Source organism: Solea senegalensis, linkage group LG8, assembly GCF_019176455.1.
Source record: "Solea senegalensis isolate Sse05_10M linkage group LG8, IFAPA_SoseM_1, whole genome shotgun sequence".
Lineage (NCBI taxonomy): Eukaryota > Metazoa > Chordata > Actinopteri > Pleuronectiformes > Soleidae > Solea > Solea senegalensis.
Window position 1 is genome coordinate 5,228,554 of NC_058028.1, and position 16,453 is coordinate 5,245,006.

Genomic DNA, 16,453 nt, shown 5'->3' on the forward strand with positions numbered 1-16,453 from the left:
CATTATGCAAAGGTCATAGATCCTGGAAGCTTTTTTTTCTGCGTGACAAGTCTCTGCCGGTACATTCATCGTGTGCGTGTGTGTGTGCGTGTGTGTGCGTCCATTACTAATGTTGTGGGGACCTAAACCTGTTTACACAGTCACATTATAGGGACTTGTCTTCCTTGTGGGGACAAAAAGCAAGTCAATTACTACATTAAGATATGTTTTAAGGTTAGGTTGAGGTTAGGATTAGGCCAGTAGTATTTGTGGTTATGGTTAGAGTAACTCTCCAGGAAATGAATGAAATGAATGTAAGTCAGTGCAATGTCTCAAGTCATGAATGTTGAACTGTGTGTGTGTGAGATGGTAACATAGAGTGATGACAACTGCAGCCTCATGCTAATCTCACCACATCACATATGGCGATTGAATCAAGGAGTTAAAATTTTTGGATTATAATCTTTGCTGTCACTCTCTGACCTAACCTGAGTCAAGAAAACATGCTCTTTCTCCCAATATTTATCTGTCTTTAATTCTAAGTAACTTAGTTGTATATGTGCAGTGGTTAAAATAATATATAACAGATATACATATATGTACTTATAAAAGATTGAGGATGTCGCATCAGATTAAAGCAAATCTTTTATAATCCAAGATCATCAATGTCTGCGATCTTTTACTCCAGCTGCCGTCAGAGCTGCAACTAACAGTTATTGTCATTAATCTTAATCTTTAATATTCTAGATTAATCGATGACTCGTTTGGTCCATAAAATGCCATAAAATGTTAAAATGATTTCTAACCCACCACCGTAGATCGCTGACACACTTGAGTCTCACCAGTAGAGGTCACTATTTCTTACACACTTGTTAAATGCAGCGTTTCTTCAGTGATGTTTTTCAAAAGTGTTGCTGAAACGATGACATGTCATGCTTTGCCCTCTCTTTGTCTTCCTGTCGTCTCAGGCATACAAAGGCTCTGCCACTTCCTTCCACGTGCAGAACATGCAGCCCAATAGTGACTACCGCTTCCGTGTGTGTGCGATCAGGCAGTGTCAGGACGCCCCGGAGCTGAGCGGCCCCTACAGCCCCACAGTGACGCTCTCGCCACAGCGGAGCGACACGGCGACAGGCGGCGGCAGCTCGACCGGCTCGGGCTCCAGAGCCGGCGCCGAATCAGGCCGGTCCAGGCGCAGCCTGACGGACGAGCAGTGCGCTTTCCTCATCCTCATGGTGTTCGCCGTCATCGCCATCCTCATCGCGTTTGTTATCCAGTACTTTGTCATTAAATGAGTTTAGTTTTAGTTTTTTTTCTGTTGCGTCACCCAGCTGCAGGGTTATAGCTTTATTCTCCTCCTCCTACAACCGTCTCTGTTGTTGTTTTGTAAGCTTTTTCATTTTATACCGATATGTTTTTCCGTCGTCAACACAGTAATCGCATTACTTGTATAGTCGGGAGAGGAACGAGCCGGCGATAAATCGACTCTCCTGCCTTTGTCGTCACGTGTTCAGTTTGGATTTGCGTTATGATCGGCTTCCTGTGCGTTAGGAACTCGCGGTAAAGAGCAGGGATTCTGTTAATTTTGGAGGGAAAGCTTCAACTTATGTACTCACTGATTACCACATACACGTGTGTATATATATATATATATATATATACTTACACACATGTGTATGTATATGTAGTTATTATTTATATTTCTAGTTATGTGTCCAGGTTTTTGGTAGGTGTGTGTAGTCTGTAGGTTTTGATTCTGGGACCTGGTGGGCCAGTGTTTGCACAGTGAGGTGTGTGTGTGTGCGTGTATGCGTGCGTGTGTGTGTGTGTGTGTCGTACGTAGTTTGTGCCACCGAGGTACACGGCTGGGAGGGGCTTAACGGCCACGTGAAGGGACCCCCAGCTGGAGTTAATGGGGTCTTTAGTGAGAGGTAGAAACGAAAAGAAATAATAATAAATATAAAAAAATAGACACATTTTTATATTTATATGTATATATTTATATATATATCTATATATATAGATATATATATATAGAATATTAAAAAATATATATCTCGCTCACATTGTAGAACGTTCATTTAGCACTTTCATCCTTTTTTTTTTTTGATGTTGAGAATGTTTAAGGATGCAAAGATGACTGGAGAAAATGTTAGTATATTTTTGTACAGTGACGACGACGACGCAAAGGACCTGTAAGTTTGAGGAGACAAAAAAATCTTTATATATATACATATATATATGTATATATATATATATGTATGTATATGCTCAGTATAAAGTTAGAAAAACAAACAACCAACCAAACTAACGGTGAATTCTAATTATTTTTTACTATCATATAGTTATTATTACTGTAGCTTGTTTTTACAATCATGCAGCTGCTTTACTCCGAGATGATGTTGTTCAGCACCGAAAATGTAAGCCTAACTCTTTTATTTCAGTTCTGTTGTTTGTTTTTCTCCCTCCCCCTTTCGTTCAGTAATTTTTTTTTTTTTTTTTTGCACCTTAGTGAAAGAAAAACCTCGACTGACGGCGGCGTCTTGTCTTGTGATGATGCATTTTTATAGAAACACACGTTGAAATTGTGCGAGCCCTACTTGTGTTTTTTGGGTGTTTTAAAAGTTGTCGTACGTTACATACACATGATTATTATTACGTCACTGAAACAGCTGATCTGTCTCAGCAAAAAAATATAAACATATATATATATGCACATATGTATATATATATATATACGTATGTATATATATATACGTATATATATATATATATATATATAAAATATACATTTAAAGGTAAAACAAAAAAGTATGTAACAGTTGTTTCAGAGGCCTTAATTGGAGAGTAAAGTTAAAAAAAAGAATTTTCTTAATTTCTCTTTAAGTTTTGATGTTTTTTCTGTTAGTGTTAGAAAACACTAAACTGTTTTATTTCCTTTTTATTATTATTTTTGTTGTTGCGACCTTTATTTTGATGTTAGTAAACGTACGTACTCGTGAGACATATTGAAAGTAGTTCCGTGTATTACTTAATTCTTTTTTTTTTTTCCTCTTTTTTGTCAGGTCATACATTTGTGAAGTATATTTTTTTATAAATGTTGAAGTAATATAAGTTAAATACTCTCCAGAGGAAAAATAATAATAATAATGATAATAAATGAAAAAAATCCTGAGTACTCATGAATCATGGAAATGCAAAATGGCAGATACAAAGAATATCGTATACTTCCTGTGAATCAAAAACAGAATAATTTAGCATTTTTCTCTGTGTGTTAGGTATATTTGTGACAGATCGATGATGTTTTCACCGCTCGTCGTCGTTCAAATGAAATTTACAGGTACCTTGCAACAACGTCTTGCATAATTACGTGATTTGGTCTTTGAGATATTCTGGAAAAAATAAAAAAAATAAAAATAAAACGTCCTCTCTTTGTCATTGAAAGAAGTGGAATTCCTATTTTTGATAGCGATAACGCAAACAACAAACGTGTGCCATTTTAACGTCCTCTTCAACCTTCGCTACCTTCTGGCTGGGGAGAGAAAAACTACACAAACGAGTAAAAAAAATGAGTAAAAAAAAAATGCACAAAAAAACACACAAAACAACCAGAGACCATTTTTATGTAATTTTAATGTTTGCAGTTACCTCATACACCGTACATTCCAAAATGAAAATTTGTTATACTATACATAAACTACCAGACATATCACTTTAAAAATGTTCGTTATGGGAAAAAATGTATAATCATAGGTATGTATCTAAAGTGTATCTGTATAGCCATGATATCTACGAAGGATCCATGCACAATAAAGATTTATAATTCTTACTCGCATGTGTCAAGTTTGGATTTTTTTTGTTTGTCCTCCGTCGCGGTGTGTGTTTACATGACCACTGCATTAGGTACACAGGACTCCTAATAAAGACACTTATCCGGCCACGTGTTAGGTGCACATTTACTTCATGACGAAGATTAATTATAATCTCCATGTCTTAAAAATAAATAAAATAAAACCTTTATGTCTTCAACACTTGGACTCATAGGACTTCTCATATTCTTAAACATAAATTCCTTATGTTTAACACTTGCACTAACTTGACCACTTTATTAGGAACAGCTAATGAAGATGAATACAAATGAAATCCTCATGTCTTTTACTCGGTCACTATTGGGTACATAGAACACCTGATAAAGATGCTGAATAAGATTGAAATCAATTATTAATTTCTCTATTTTTACATCAGCATATATTTTTTTAGCATTTGGAGAAGACACCTTCAATTTCCCAGTTCATTTCTAGGCCAAAACCAAAATATTTTGCCTTAGTTCGAAATCCTTTACTCACCACAGTGACACAAACCTGCCACATGAGGCAGCAGTGGACCTGCAGCTTGTGTCCTGGTTGGACAATGAGTGGTTTATAAACTAAACAGTTTCCAGTCAGAAAAGTGAAGATATCGTTGACATAAGCAAGTGAACATGTTATGAATGAGCTTTTTCTTTGAGTGTGTGTGTTTTCTTAGTTCGTAATTATGGCTTTGTGAGGACCAAAAATTGTGTAAACCACACTGAGTGAGGGCTTTTGTCCAAGTGGGGACGTTTTGGCTGGTCCGCACTTCTTTAAAGCAATTTTTGGGTTTGACCTGGTTTTTGGATTAGGGTTAGGCAGGCACTTAGTTGTGGTGGTTAAGGTAAGGGGCAAGGCAATGCATTATGTCCATGAGGGTCCTCGCTATGAATGAAGCACAAACGTGTGTGTATACATATCCTTCATAAAGCTACAGTATAGGCCAACTTTCAAATAAAGCTTTATTTGTGAGGATATTTTGGCTGGTCCACATGTCTTGAATGGATTTTTAGGGTTTTAGGGTTAGACACTTAGTTGTGATGGTTAGGGAATGCATTATGTCCATGAGCGTCCTAACTCTGAATGTAAAACCGGCAAGTGTGTGTGTGTGTTTGAGAGACTGCTGAATAAAAGCTTGGCTAAGTGTTATAAGCAGTAGAGCCATGATGATTAATGAGGGTGAAAGTGGACGTGAGTTTCAGGCTCCAGTTTGTGTCCGACACTGAGTCTCACACACACACGCACACAAAGGTAAACAGGATTTCCTGGTGCCGCAGCTTTGACAGGAGTAAACAATGATAGTCCCGGTCCTGCTGCTGCTCTCAGGTTCCGAGTGGTCATCCCAGTGTAAACACACACACACACACAGATATGCCCTGATGTCAGTGTGACTCTCGTGACAACGGTTGGTTTTGGATCTAATGGAGTCTCACAGAGTCTCTGAACCAACAGAAACACAACACTGGTCATTCATCAGCCTTTGTAGGAAACAATGTAGGAAAACCTGTAGATCTGGAACGGAGGACAGAGCACAAATGTACTGGGACAATTTGGTGTTGTCCTGTGAATTTTTATGTGGAACTCTTTGTCTACACTTAGACTAAAGCATTGGCGGATATTCATTTCCAAAGCTATCCTCTGTCTTCTCCCCTCCTACAGTACCTGTTGACTTTTATCCATCAGAGATGTTTTGGCTCCAATCAGCTTTGTTCCCAGGATTTTCTCTCACTGTCAGAACTTAAATGGGGAAAAAAGGCTTTAATGTTTGCTGCTCCCTTTTGTCTGGGATGAACTGCAGAAAGATTTGAAATTTAAAGTCTTAAAAACTGGATGTTCTTGGGAGAATTCTGGACGAGTTGGAGGCAGACACATCTGTCACGTTCTCGCTGGTTTTTATGATAATGATTGTCATCATGTGATGTGATTTATATTTTTGGATAGCATGTATGGCTGCCTTCTAACCCAAATCACAAAATAGCACATTTGAACATAATGATGGAGGCAACAGTGGACCAGTGACTCCTGTGATTCATTCACGTAAAAATCACTCATTTTCTCTATGGGATTTGGTTCAGGAATGTGAGTGGTTTAAAAACTAGCTAAACTCGCTAACTATTATCTATCTATTTTAGCTTACTGGCATCTATATAGTTTAGCTAACTACCATCTATCTCTTTAAGCTAACTAGCATTTGTCTATTTGTTTGTCAGCCTTGACTAATTAAGCTAACTAGCATCTATTTCACTATCCTTCTATCTTTCTATCTGTTTGTCTTTCTAAGCTAGCTAAGGTAGCTAACGACATCTATCTCACTGTCTATCTTATATTAGTTGTTGTTTTTTATTCAAATAAATAACTTTTTTTTATCACTTTTACTCTTTTTGTTCATATGTGCACATGATTAATTCTGATAATGTTCACAAAATTCAGTTTCCATCAAAAGAAATGTCTGTTTTACAGCAAAATACAGTGCCAAACATATATATGAAATATCATAGACCGATATTAAGTGGCTAAACCCTGTTTTGCCATGGTTTCAGTGCTGGATGGAAAGGCTAGTAAGGCACACATGGCCAGGACACAGTGAAAAGGAGATTTTCCTGGTTTAATAAAGGTTACATAAATAATCCAGCCACTTAACTAAAGGCTCACCTCATAAAATCTACATCTGCATAGACATACAATATCTTTATCCCACCATTCAACAGCAATTAAATAAAGTTATTTTATTCATTTATTCACAGGAGGTACTGGTCCACTCACTCACTGCTGCCTTGTTTGGTGAGTTTGTGTCACTGTGGTCAGTCTGAGGGACGGATTTTAAATGCAGAAGATCACAAAATAACAAAGTTGAAGTTTCCTGATGGGAGATCTCAGATTGATTTAAAAAGGAAAAGTTCACAGTTTTTCAAAATGTGATTGTTCATTGATTTGTGAGATGATTTAATCTGAATTCATCCTCGCAGAAGCAGCAGCAGCAGCAGCAGCGGTGGTGGTCGTTCCTCAAATCTTATTCCCTCCATCTTCTGCCTCTTACAGTCATTCATCCTGTCATCATTTAATTATGCAGAACACACACACACACACGTCTCCTTAGGCTGTTGCTGCTGCTGCTCCTGTAGAGGAGGAGGAGGAGGAGGAGGAGGTGCTCGTTTTCTTTTTCGTCTCCCACCACAGCTCGACTGGCAGTTCAGCACCAGGCACCGGCTCGGCCACTGCATGTGATTCTCCTGCTCCAGCTGCTTCTTCTCCATCGACCCACACACAGAGAGATCAGGACAAAACTAAGAGGCCAGGTAACATCACCATTTTTATTATGTGCTTTTAAAGTGAAATTATGAGTTGAAAAACCAGTGATCTTGCATGTTTGAGTACTTTTTTAAATCATATCACGGCTAAATCCTGTCGCTATGTTTTGAGTTAAAATTAAAATGTGCTTCATTCATACTTGTTGATATTACTGTTACAAGGACCATGCAATAATTTAAAATAGATAATACTAATAGGCGTCGAGAGAAAACCTGTTTTTGTCTGAAATTCAGATCAATTCAAAATAATAATTTGTAATTAAAGCAACACGGGTCACTTTTTTAATTTAAAATTACAATTTCATAATAACTTCTTATTGGCTCACTGACTTGTCATAGAGAACCTCTGATTTTAGCCACTTTAAATCTGCACCTGCTTAAGTCTACATTACCTTTTTAAATATGTTCTCCACTTTAGCAGACAGTCTTTTACAGCTGGAAACTGTTTGAGTTTGCAGTTTGCAGACTGCTACCTAGTCCATAGATAAAATCTGTGTTTTTAGCTCACGGGTACACAGGAGATGCTGGTCTCCTGCTGCCTTGTTTGGTGAGTTAGTGTCACTGAGAATTTCACAAACTGAAATCACACAGTAGCACATTTGAACACAATGATGGAGGCAACAGTGGATCAGTGACTGCTGTGAGCCATGACTTAAACAATGCTGATTTTCTCTATGGGATTTGATTCAGGAAAGTGAGCGGTTTACAAACTGGCACAAAATGCAGTTTCCAATAAATGAAATGTATGTTAAGACGGAAAAAATAAAGTGCAAACCATATTTCTGAAATAACATAGACCAAAGCAGGAATATGTTTTCGTAGGTGAAGGAATGAATATGTGTCAGAATCACACACAAACCCAGTTTACAGTTTTAGAAGTCAGCAAGACTCAGTTTTCATCATAGTGAGTATCAAGTCCGATAAAACATACAAACATGGTTTGATACAAACAGGTTTTGGTCCTTTAATATTTTCTCCTCCTTCTTCTCTCTCCTTCTCAGCTGCCTGTTGAGGAATCGATTTCACTCTTTGCTGTAGCTGCTGAAGCTGAGTGGAGGTTGTTATGCCCTGGACCAGACCTCAGGTCGACCTGCATGCGGGTGGAGCAGAGGCCATGGACCAACACAACATAGACGACCACCACTACGAGGGCTCCCTGTTCCCCACCTCCACCCTCATCCCCGTCACCGTCATCTGCATCATCATCTTCATCGTCGGGGTAACGGGCAACACCATGACCATCCTCATCATCCAGCACTTCAAGGACATGAAGACCACCACCAACCTGTACCTGTCAAGCATGGCGGTGTCTGACCTCATCATCTTCCTCTGCCTGCCCTTTGACCTCTACCGCCTGTGGAAGTATGTGCCCTGGCTGTTCGGCGAGGCCGTGTGCCGCTTCTACCACTACATCTTCGAGGGCTGCACCTCGGCCACCATCCTCCACATCACCGCGCTGAGCATCGAGCGCTACCTGGCCATCAGCTTCCCGCTCAAGAACAAGGTGGTGGTGACCAGACGCCGGGTGCAGTACATCATCCTCGCCCTGTGGGGGTTCGCGCTGGTCTCCGCCGCGCCCACACTCTTCCTGGTCGGCGTGGAGTATGACAACGACACGCACCCGGACTTCAACACGGGTCAGTGCAAGTACACCAGCTACGCCATCAGCTCCGGGCAGCTGAACATCATGCTCTGGGTTTCCACCACCTACTTCTTCTGCCCCATGCTCTGCCTCATCTTCCTCTACGGCTCCATCGGGTGCAAGCTGTGGAAGAGCAAGAACGACCTGCAGGGCCCCTGTGCACTGGCCCGGGAGAGGTCACACAGGCAAACAGTCAAGATACTGGGTGAGTACGAGAGGAGGAGGGTCATCTATCAACACAGGTGTTCTGACTCCACTGAGTCTGACCAACAGAGTGAACTGAAGTGTATTCTTTACTTAACCGCAAATGACAAAAGTTATTGTTACATCCAAGAGGAAGCTACTACAACATCAACACACACACATACACACACGTTTGCGCTTCATTCATAGTGAGGACCCTCCTAGACATAACACATTCCCTAGCCCCTTACCTTAACCTTCACCACCACAACCAATTACCTAACCCTAACCTTTACTCTAACCCTAAAACCAAGTCTTATCACTTTAAAGATGTGAGGACCAGCCAAAATTTGTATGGTCCTCACAAAGCCAGTAATACAAGAACATGCACACTATGAGTTATCACCTGCACTTAAGAGTGTAATAAAATACTTTAGACTCACCATTAACGACTATCAGTTCCTCTTTGTTCAACTCTTGTTGAACCGTAACAAACGATGCAGTAAAAAATAAATAAAAATACAGTCACGCAAAACCGACCGCAGCAAAATGAAATCTCACAAAACAACGAAAACAGTCATACAAACAAAAACAATCACACAAAACAAAAAACAAGTCATCAGTTATTAAATAAAAACGTATAAAGTATAAACGACACTGCATCACTGAGATTAAAGGTACATTTAACAATCAAGTATTCACAGATATAAAACACAGACAATCAGTTTAGAGGATTGTTTTTACGTCATGTATCTAAAGAATTAAAGAGTTAATCAGCGCCGCTCGTGATCATCATCGGGGCTGAGAACAGAACCCTGTTTTACAGTAGAGGAACAAACAGCCACAGCAGACTGTTACAGCGCCACATTATTAATGATGATGAAGAATTAGGATATTAATGACGTTCATTAGCTGAACACAGAGTTCACGTCGCTGCGTCACAACTGTAAACACATTTGTCTGACGCTCACCACAGGCCTTCACTATTAACACTGAGGCACTTGTTCAGTCTCCATCTTTGTGTGTGTTAATAATGGCTTCATGTTATATACAGTATGTGTGTGTGTGTGTGTGTGTGTGTGTGATCTACCTCTCTTTTCATTTATGATCCTTTCTGTAAAGTAAATCAGTGGTATTTTTGTCTGCAGGTGCTTTTTGTAAATCAATACCACTGACTCAGTGATGACCTCAAACACCACTGAGGTTTCTTTCTTTTCTTTCTCAGTACAAAACCTAAATACAGTGACATACCACACACACACACACACACACACACACACACACGCACACACACAATCTAATTAGCTCACTCTCTGTGTCTATAGTGAATGTAATGTATGACGGTTGAGTTGAAGCCAATTACAGGCCACCATGACTTAAAGGTAGGGTTGGAGAGCCTGGAAAATGTGTTGGAGCAGGCTATGTTTTCAATTCAAGAGTCCAGACCTCCCTCTGGAGCTCAGGTTTAGGGGAAGGCGTTTTGATGGTGAAGGCAGGGAAACAGACTGTAGCAGATTTGTAGCTTTGTGAAGACCCCAAAATACAGTAAAACCTATTTTTGAGAGGACATTTTGCGCTTGTGGGGACATTTCATCTGGTCCCCACAACTTTAAAGGGCTTTTTCTTGGTTTTAGGGTTAGGTTAAGGTTAGGTTTAGGGTTAGGCATTAAGACTAGGCTTTGGTCTCACTGAGGATATCTGGTCCTGACTAAGTCAGTGTTTATGACAGAAAAGGTCCTAAAGAGGTAACAAATACACACACGCACACACTCACAGTGTGGTTTTCATGACTTCAGAGGATATTGACTTACATTAATTTCCTGGACACTTACTACAACCTTAAGTATAACTACTACTGGACTAACTGTGACTGTGTAAACAGATTTAGGTCCAAACAACATGAGTAATACCTGGAACACACACAGGTTTGTGCAGTTAGTCTTCTTAGCACACAACAACTGCCCTTAATTTGGACAGACTAAACTAAACTAAGCTTTATCCATAACCTTAACCTTAATTAGGGTTACGTTAAGGGTTAGGTTAAGGTACCTCGTTGTGATGGTTAAGGTTTGGCTAAGCTGCTTGGGAGTACATTATATCTATGATATGTCCTCACTAAAATATAAAATCAACTGTGTGTGTGCGTGTGTGTGTGTGTGTGTTGAAGGAGAAGCTCTTAATCACAGCTGGTCATTAATAAGTGTCAAGAAAGAGCCCTGACCACAAATCATACGCGTTAAGTATAATAAATGAGTCCAATGTGAACGTAATATAATGTGTCAAAAGGTAGAACAACAACATTTCACATCTGAAACGATCAAACTGCTCTCACACACTGTTTTTTCCTTCAGTTTAACATGAAATCCATAATAATGAAACAATATTTTTACACCTATTTGTGGTGATAGATATATGTGTAGTGTATTGGGATAAAAATGTACCGGTACATAGAATATCTTGTAAGAGGATTATGTTTTTCACCTTGTCACCTGCTAATCTTGTGAAAGAATAGGGTTTAAATGTTGGTGCAGGTATAGATCTGGGATTAGGTTTTTAAAAAGCAAGATTTCTGAGCAAACATCGCAGATGTAATGAAGATAATGAAAAGAAGGAGAGTAACAAGACACAGGTGAGACTAATTAGACACAGGTGAATCTCATCAGTGTGAGGCGGACGATCACAGAGGCGGGAACAACATCACACGAGACACACAAGAGGACAGAATCAACAGAACAAGGCTGGCAAATACTGAATAAACACAAGGCAGGCAAAAGGTCAGCCAGAGGTCATGATATATTTGATTTCATTTGATGGAAGTCTGTCCTGATGTGAAATAAGGTTGATGGAGCTACATTAAATACAAGCTGCGCCCTGCAGCTACCTATCTCAGCATCTCATAAAGAATGGACACAGGGGAAAAGCCTGTTCAAAACAATAGAATTAGCATTTTCATTTTTTAAATCCACTTACCATCATATCTTGATGTTCATGAAATGAAGGTGAAAGATTAAACCGGGGGGGTTAATATGCTGGTATAAGCACATTTTCTTACCTGTAAACAGAACCTGTCCGTCTCTGTCTCCAGTTTATTTCACGCTAAGCTAAAGTAGCCAGATATTTACACAATCATAAGAGCTAACCACGCTAAGAAAAGCAGTGTCTGTCTCAGAAAGAGTTGCTAATGTTGCTAAAGGAGTGGCGACGGAATGTCTGACACTGTTGGTCCACTTTTATCGTACAAAAATGAACTCTATTTCAACATTGTAGTGTTTTAGCTTGATTTGTTAACTAGCAAATGTCATTTTATTAGCCAGAGTTCTTTCGGCTGCTTGGAAAGTTGAAGATCTTACCATTCTTTTCCATTTTTAGATGATTTGACTTCATCTCTTTGTCCTTCTTCCTCTCCTCAGTGGTGGTGGTGCTGGCCTTCATCATCTGTTGGCTCCCGTACCACATCGGCAGGAACCTCTTCGCCCAGGTGGACGACTATGAAATGGCCATGCTGAGCCAGAACTTCAACATGGCCTCCATGGTGCTCTGCTACCTCAGCGCCTCCATCAACCCTGTCGTCTACAACCTCATGTCCAGGAAGTACAGGGCCGCGGCCAAACGCCTCTTCCTGCTGCACCAGCGGCCCAGACAAGTCCACCGCAGCGGCCAGAGACAGCTGAGTGTGAGCGACCACATCTCCACCCTGAATGAAAGCCTGACTGTGGTCTGAAACACGCTTTCTTCATCTCGGTGAGAGTTTACAGGCATCTGTTCAGTTCAGAAACTGGACGATGTGCAGAGGAGAAATGTTTAATTATTCCGTTTTATCTTTGCTACACAGCGTTTTGTTCGCAGGGACTGAGAGAGGGTTTACTGCTTAGAGTTTATATGTCGAGAAAATATCATTAAAATGATAGTTCAGGTTTTTGAAGTGTGGTTGTGTGAGGTGCAGCAGGACTGTTAAATCTATGTCAGCTCAAATGTACATGTTTGCTTTTCTATCTTGATGACAAATAACTTCTTTTCACCAGTTTGTGTTGCTTTGTAATTCGTTTGCTTCCCTGCACCAAAGTCCATAGAGAAAATCAGTGATTTAAGCTAACAGGAACACATGAGCTTCTGTTCTCCTGCTGCCACATTTGGTAAGTTTATGTTACTTTGGTAAATCCAAATTAAGGATTATAAACACAAAAGTCACAAAATAACATATTTCGACTTACTGGTGGAGGCAGTAGTGAATGAACTACTCCTGTGTGCCATATTGTAAAATCGCTGATTTTCTCTATGGACTTTGGTGCAGGGTAGTGAGTGAATTCCCCTGTCACCAAAGTCCTTAGAGAAAATCAGTGATTTAACATGACGACACACAGGAGTTGTTAATGCACTGCCGCCTTCCTCCTTAAGATAAAAAATTTAATTTTTTAATTTGGTGTTTTTGGGGCTTGTCTTCCTTATGGGGACAACAATCAAGTCCCCACAATTTAAAATACTGCATTTTAAGGTGAAGACATGGGTCAGTTAGAGTAAGTTTCCAGGAAATTAATGTAGGTCAATGTAATGTCCTCTGAAGTCATGGAAACCAGTGTGTGCGTGTGTGTGTGTGTTTGTGTCACAGAGGCCACCTGAGCCCTGAGGTTTCGGAGGTTGCATACGTGCTTACCTGCTTATTTTATTACCTGTGCTCTGAGGCTGATATACGCGGGCAGCCGTTGTCCCCGCATCACCATATCCACAGTAATTTGGTGTTTATCACCCTTCATCGGGACTTTACTGAGTAACACAAAGTTAGCAAATGAAGCAGATGTTGACTAACAACTCCTGTGTCCTCTAGGCTAAAATCCATGATTTTCTCTATGGACTTTGGTGTGGGGAGTAAGTGACATTTAAGATTATGCAGCGAACATAAAATAGTGAGTACTTAAGATGGCACAGGTTTTATTAGATGAGCCTGTTGAGTTAACGTAGTTGTTTTTCTTCTGTCCAAACTTACTGCCTCTCAGCACAGTGTTTAAGTACCTCATATGATCCCACTTCACAGACACATGAACTATTCTTTTAATACATTAGATTCCAAGCAAAAAAAATAATGAATTTTTATATTTCCTGTTTCAGTGTTGTGCACTTCATGCTGAAGTATTTACCTCCCCCCTGTGATGATGCTGCTGATGTTGCCGCTGCGTGTTTTTCTCTCTCGGTGTCAGTGAATTAAAACGTGATCCATCTTCATTAGCGACGGAGGATGTTTACCATGTTTGACCGTTCATTTGTTGCGTTTAATTGTGGTCTCCGTTAGCTTCGGCCGTGTGATTGAATTTGTGTTCAAGTATGGTAAACACTTGTTATCGTTATCGTGTTTGTTGTTGTTGTTGATGGAAAAAAGAAGAACACAAGTAAAACCTATTAGCATCGGGCCATTAATTGTGTACAATTGAAAAATAGGGTATTCCTGTGCCTATGTGTGTGTGCGTGTGTGTGAGGTATCACTGATGTTCTTGGGACCTAAATCTGTTCATGATGTAAATTATGTGATGACATGTTATGTATGGTGAGGATGAGGTTAGGCTTAGATTAAGATTAGAGTTAGGGTTAGATCAGTACTAGTCATGGAAACCAGTCTCTGTGTGTACGTACATATATTTATATCTTTTTGAGGACATTTTGACCTTGTGGGGAGATTAACTCTGGGCCCCACAACTTTAAAGGGCTTTTTCAGGGATAAGAAAACTGGGTTTTAGGGTTAGAGTTAGAATTAGGTTTAAGTTAGGTTAAGGGTTAGGGTTTGGCACTTAGTTGTGTTTGCACGGAATATATGAAATATGACTTGATAATTGCAGATTAGTATGAAAATGGGACGTGGGTTTGTGTGCATGTTCTTGTATTTGATACCTCTTTAGGACCTTTAGGACCTCATAAACACTGGTCTTGTTAGGACCAGTAGTCCTAACAAAACTTCCAATGAGGCGGAACCTCATTTCTGAGGAACTGATTAAGTTTTTGGCTAAAATTTGAATTGTGGTTAAGTTAATATTAGGTATTAACTGGTTTATTAGGGGGAATACTTTGTTTCAGCTGTCGAACGTCAATGTAGAGGATAATGAGTGTGTGTGTGTGTGTCCAAAAAACATACAAACCTATCTTTGTGGGGACATTTTGTCTGGTCCCCATGAGGTTAAAGGGCTTTTTCAGGGTTTAGACCTGGTTTAAGGCTCAGAGTAAGGGTTATTAGGCATTAGGCATTTAGTTGTGATGGTTAAGGTTAGGGTAAGGGGCTAGGGAATCCATTATGTCTATGAGGATTCCTACCTGTACCTACCTGGTATTCCTTATGTTGTGGGGACCTAAAGCATTTTTGGGGCTTGTCTTCCTTATGGGGACAACAATCAAGTCCCCACAATTTAAAATACTGCATTTTAAGGTGAAGACATGCTTTAAAGTTAGGTTAGGGTCAGGGTTAGGCCTGTAGTAGTATGGTTATGGTTAAGGTTAGAGTACGTTTCCAGGAAATGAATGTAAGTCAATGTAATGTCTTCTGAAGTTATGGAAACCAGTGTGTGTGTGTGTGTGCGTCACAGAGGCCACCTGAGCCCTGAGGTTTCGGAGGTTGCATACATGCTTACCTGCTTATTTTATTACCTGTGCTCTGAGGCTGATGTACGCAGGCAGCCGTTGTCCCCGCATCACCATATTCACAGTAAACGGCCGCTCTAAGTGTATTTCAAGGATGAAGGAGATATTAAGTTGTCAGCTGTGGCACAGCTTATTGCCTTCACGGCCTCCTTTCTGCATATTCTCCGCACTGTTGTACATCACAGATAACATCACAGTTATGTAAGTGTAAACCTGAACGCGGTCCAAAAATAAACCCAGAGTTTACCAGGATTTTGACGACCATACATCTTCTTTCTTTTTCTTTTTTTAAAAGAAGCCGTCATGAGTCGCTCCATGAATCATTGGGCCTTGGTTTGCACAAAGACCTGAAGACGCTCTGAGCTGACTCATCCTCTTCCTGACAGGAGAGGTGTTTTTTTTTTCACACAGCCATTCATCTCTGCCAGAGGAGCGTCAGCGCCCGTCCTCTCACAGCGTTCTGCCATCACCTGAGGAAAAGATCAACAAGCAGCTCAGCTTCTCTCTCTCTCTCTGTCGCTCCTGCTTATTTTCTTTTCTGATAATAAATTGAGTGTCTGAGAGAAACTCGGCCGGGCAGATGTCAGGAGCCTTCCCCACGCCTTCTTCAACACTGCATCCAAACGTGCAGCATCACAGATATATTGTTTGTTCTACCTTGAATTGTTTTCTTTTTCAAGCTTTGACGTATGACGTACTACGCGCATGCGCCGTCCACGCTCAAACAACAGTTCCAAAATCTGTGTGTGTATATTGTGTGTGCTTGCTGCTGCTACACTCTAATTTCCCCACGTTTGGGATTAATAAAGTACATCTATTCTATTCTATTATTCTTTTACAATTTCTTTTAATCTATTTTATGTTGTTTTTGCATT

General features: G+C 40.1%; 2 protein-coding genes across 3 annotated transcripts in view; both read left to right on the forward strand.

The window, feature by feature from the left end:
* Positions 1-2,235, forward strand: part of fndc3a (fibronectin type III domain containing 3A) — a 46,198-nt gene extending 43,963 nt beyond the window's left edge. The window contains exon 26 of the mRNA XM_044031959.1: positions 948-2,235. Within this exon, the coding sequence (XP_043887894.1) occupies positions 948-1,274 (327 nt within the window). The 3' untranslated portion in view covers positions 1,275-2,235. The remainder of the gene's footprint in view (positions 1-947) is intronic.
* Positions 2,236-7,038: 4,803 nt separating this feature from the next.
* On the forward strand, positions 7,039-15,976 carry mlnr (motilin receptor). Of its 2 annotated transcripts, none has more exons than XM_044031580.1 (4): positions 7,039-7,123; positions 8,137-8,982; positions 12,371-12,701; positions 15,874-15,976. In XM_044031580.1, exons 2-3 carry the CDS (start codon positions 8,199-8,201, stop codon positions 12,679-12,681), a joined length of 1,095 nt encoding a protein of 364 aa, XP_043887515.1. In that variant the 5' UTR covers positions 7,039-7,123; positions 8,137-8,198; the 3' UTR covers positions 12,682-12,701; positions 15,874-15,976. The 2 variants fall into 2 exon arrangements, with proteins under 2 accessions (XP_043887515.1, XP_043887516.1); XM_044031581.1 differs by having other exon boundaries at positions 15,877-15,976.
* Positions 15,977-16,453: the final 477 nt, after the last annotated feature.

Bases quoted from the DNA above. Each gene is read 5' to 3' on its own strand.
- mlnr (XM_044031580.1), top strand. From the start codon at position 8,199: ATGCCCTGGACCAGACCTCAGGTCGACCTGCATGCGGGTGGAGCAGAG. The intron at 8,983-12,370 runs GTGAGTACGAGA...TCCTCTCCTCAG, and splicing joins GCAAACAGTCAAGATACTGG to TGGTGGTGGTGCTGGCCTTC.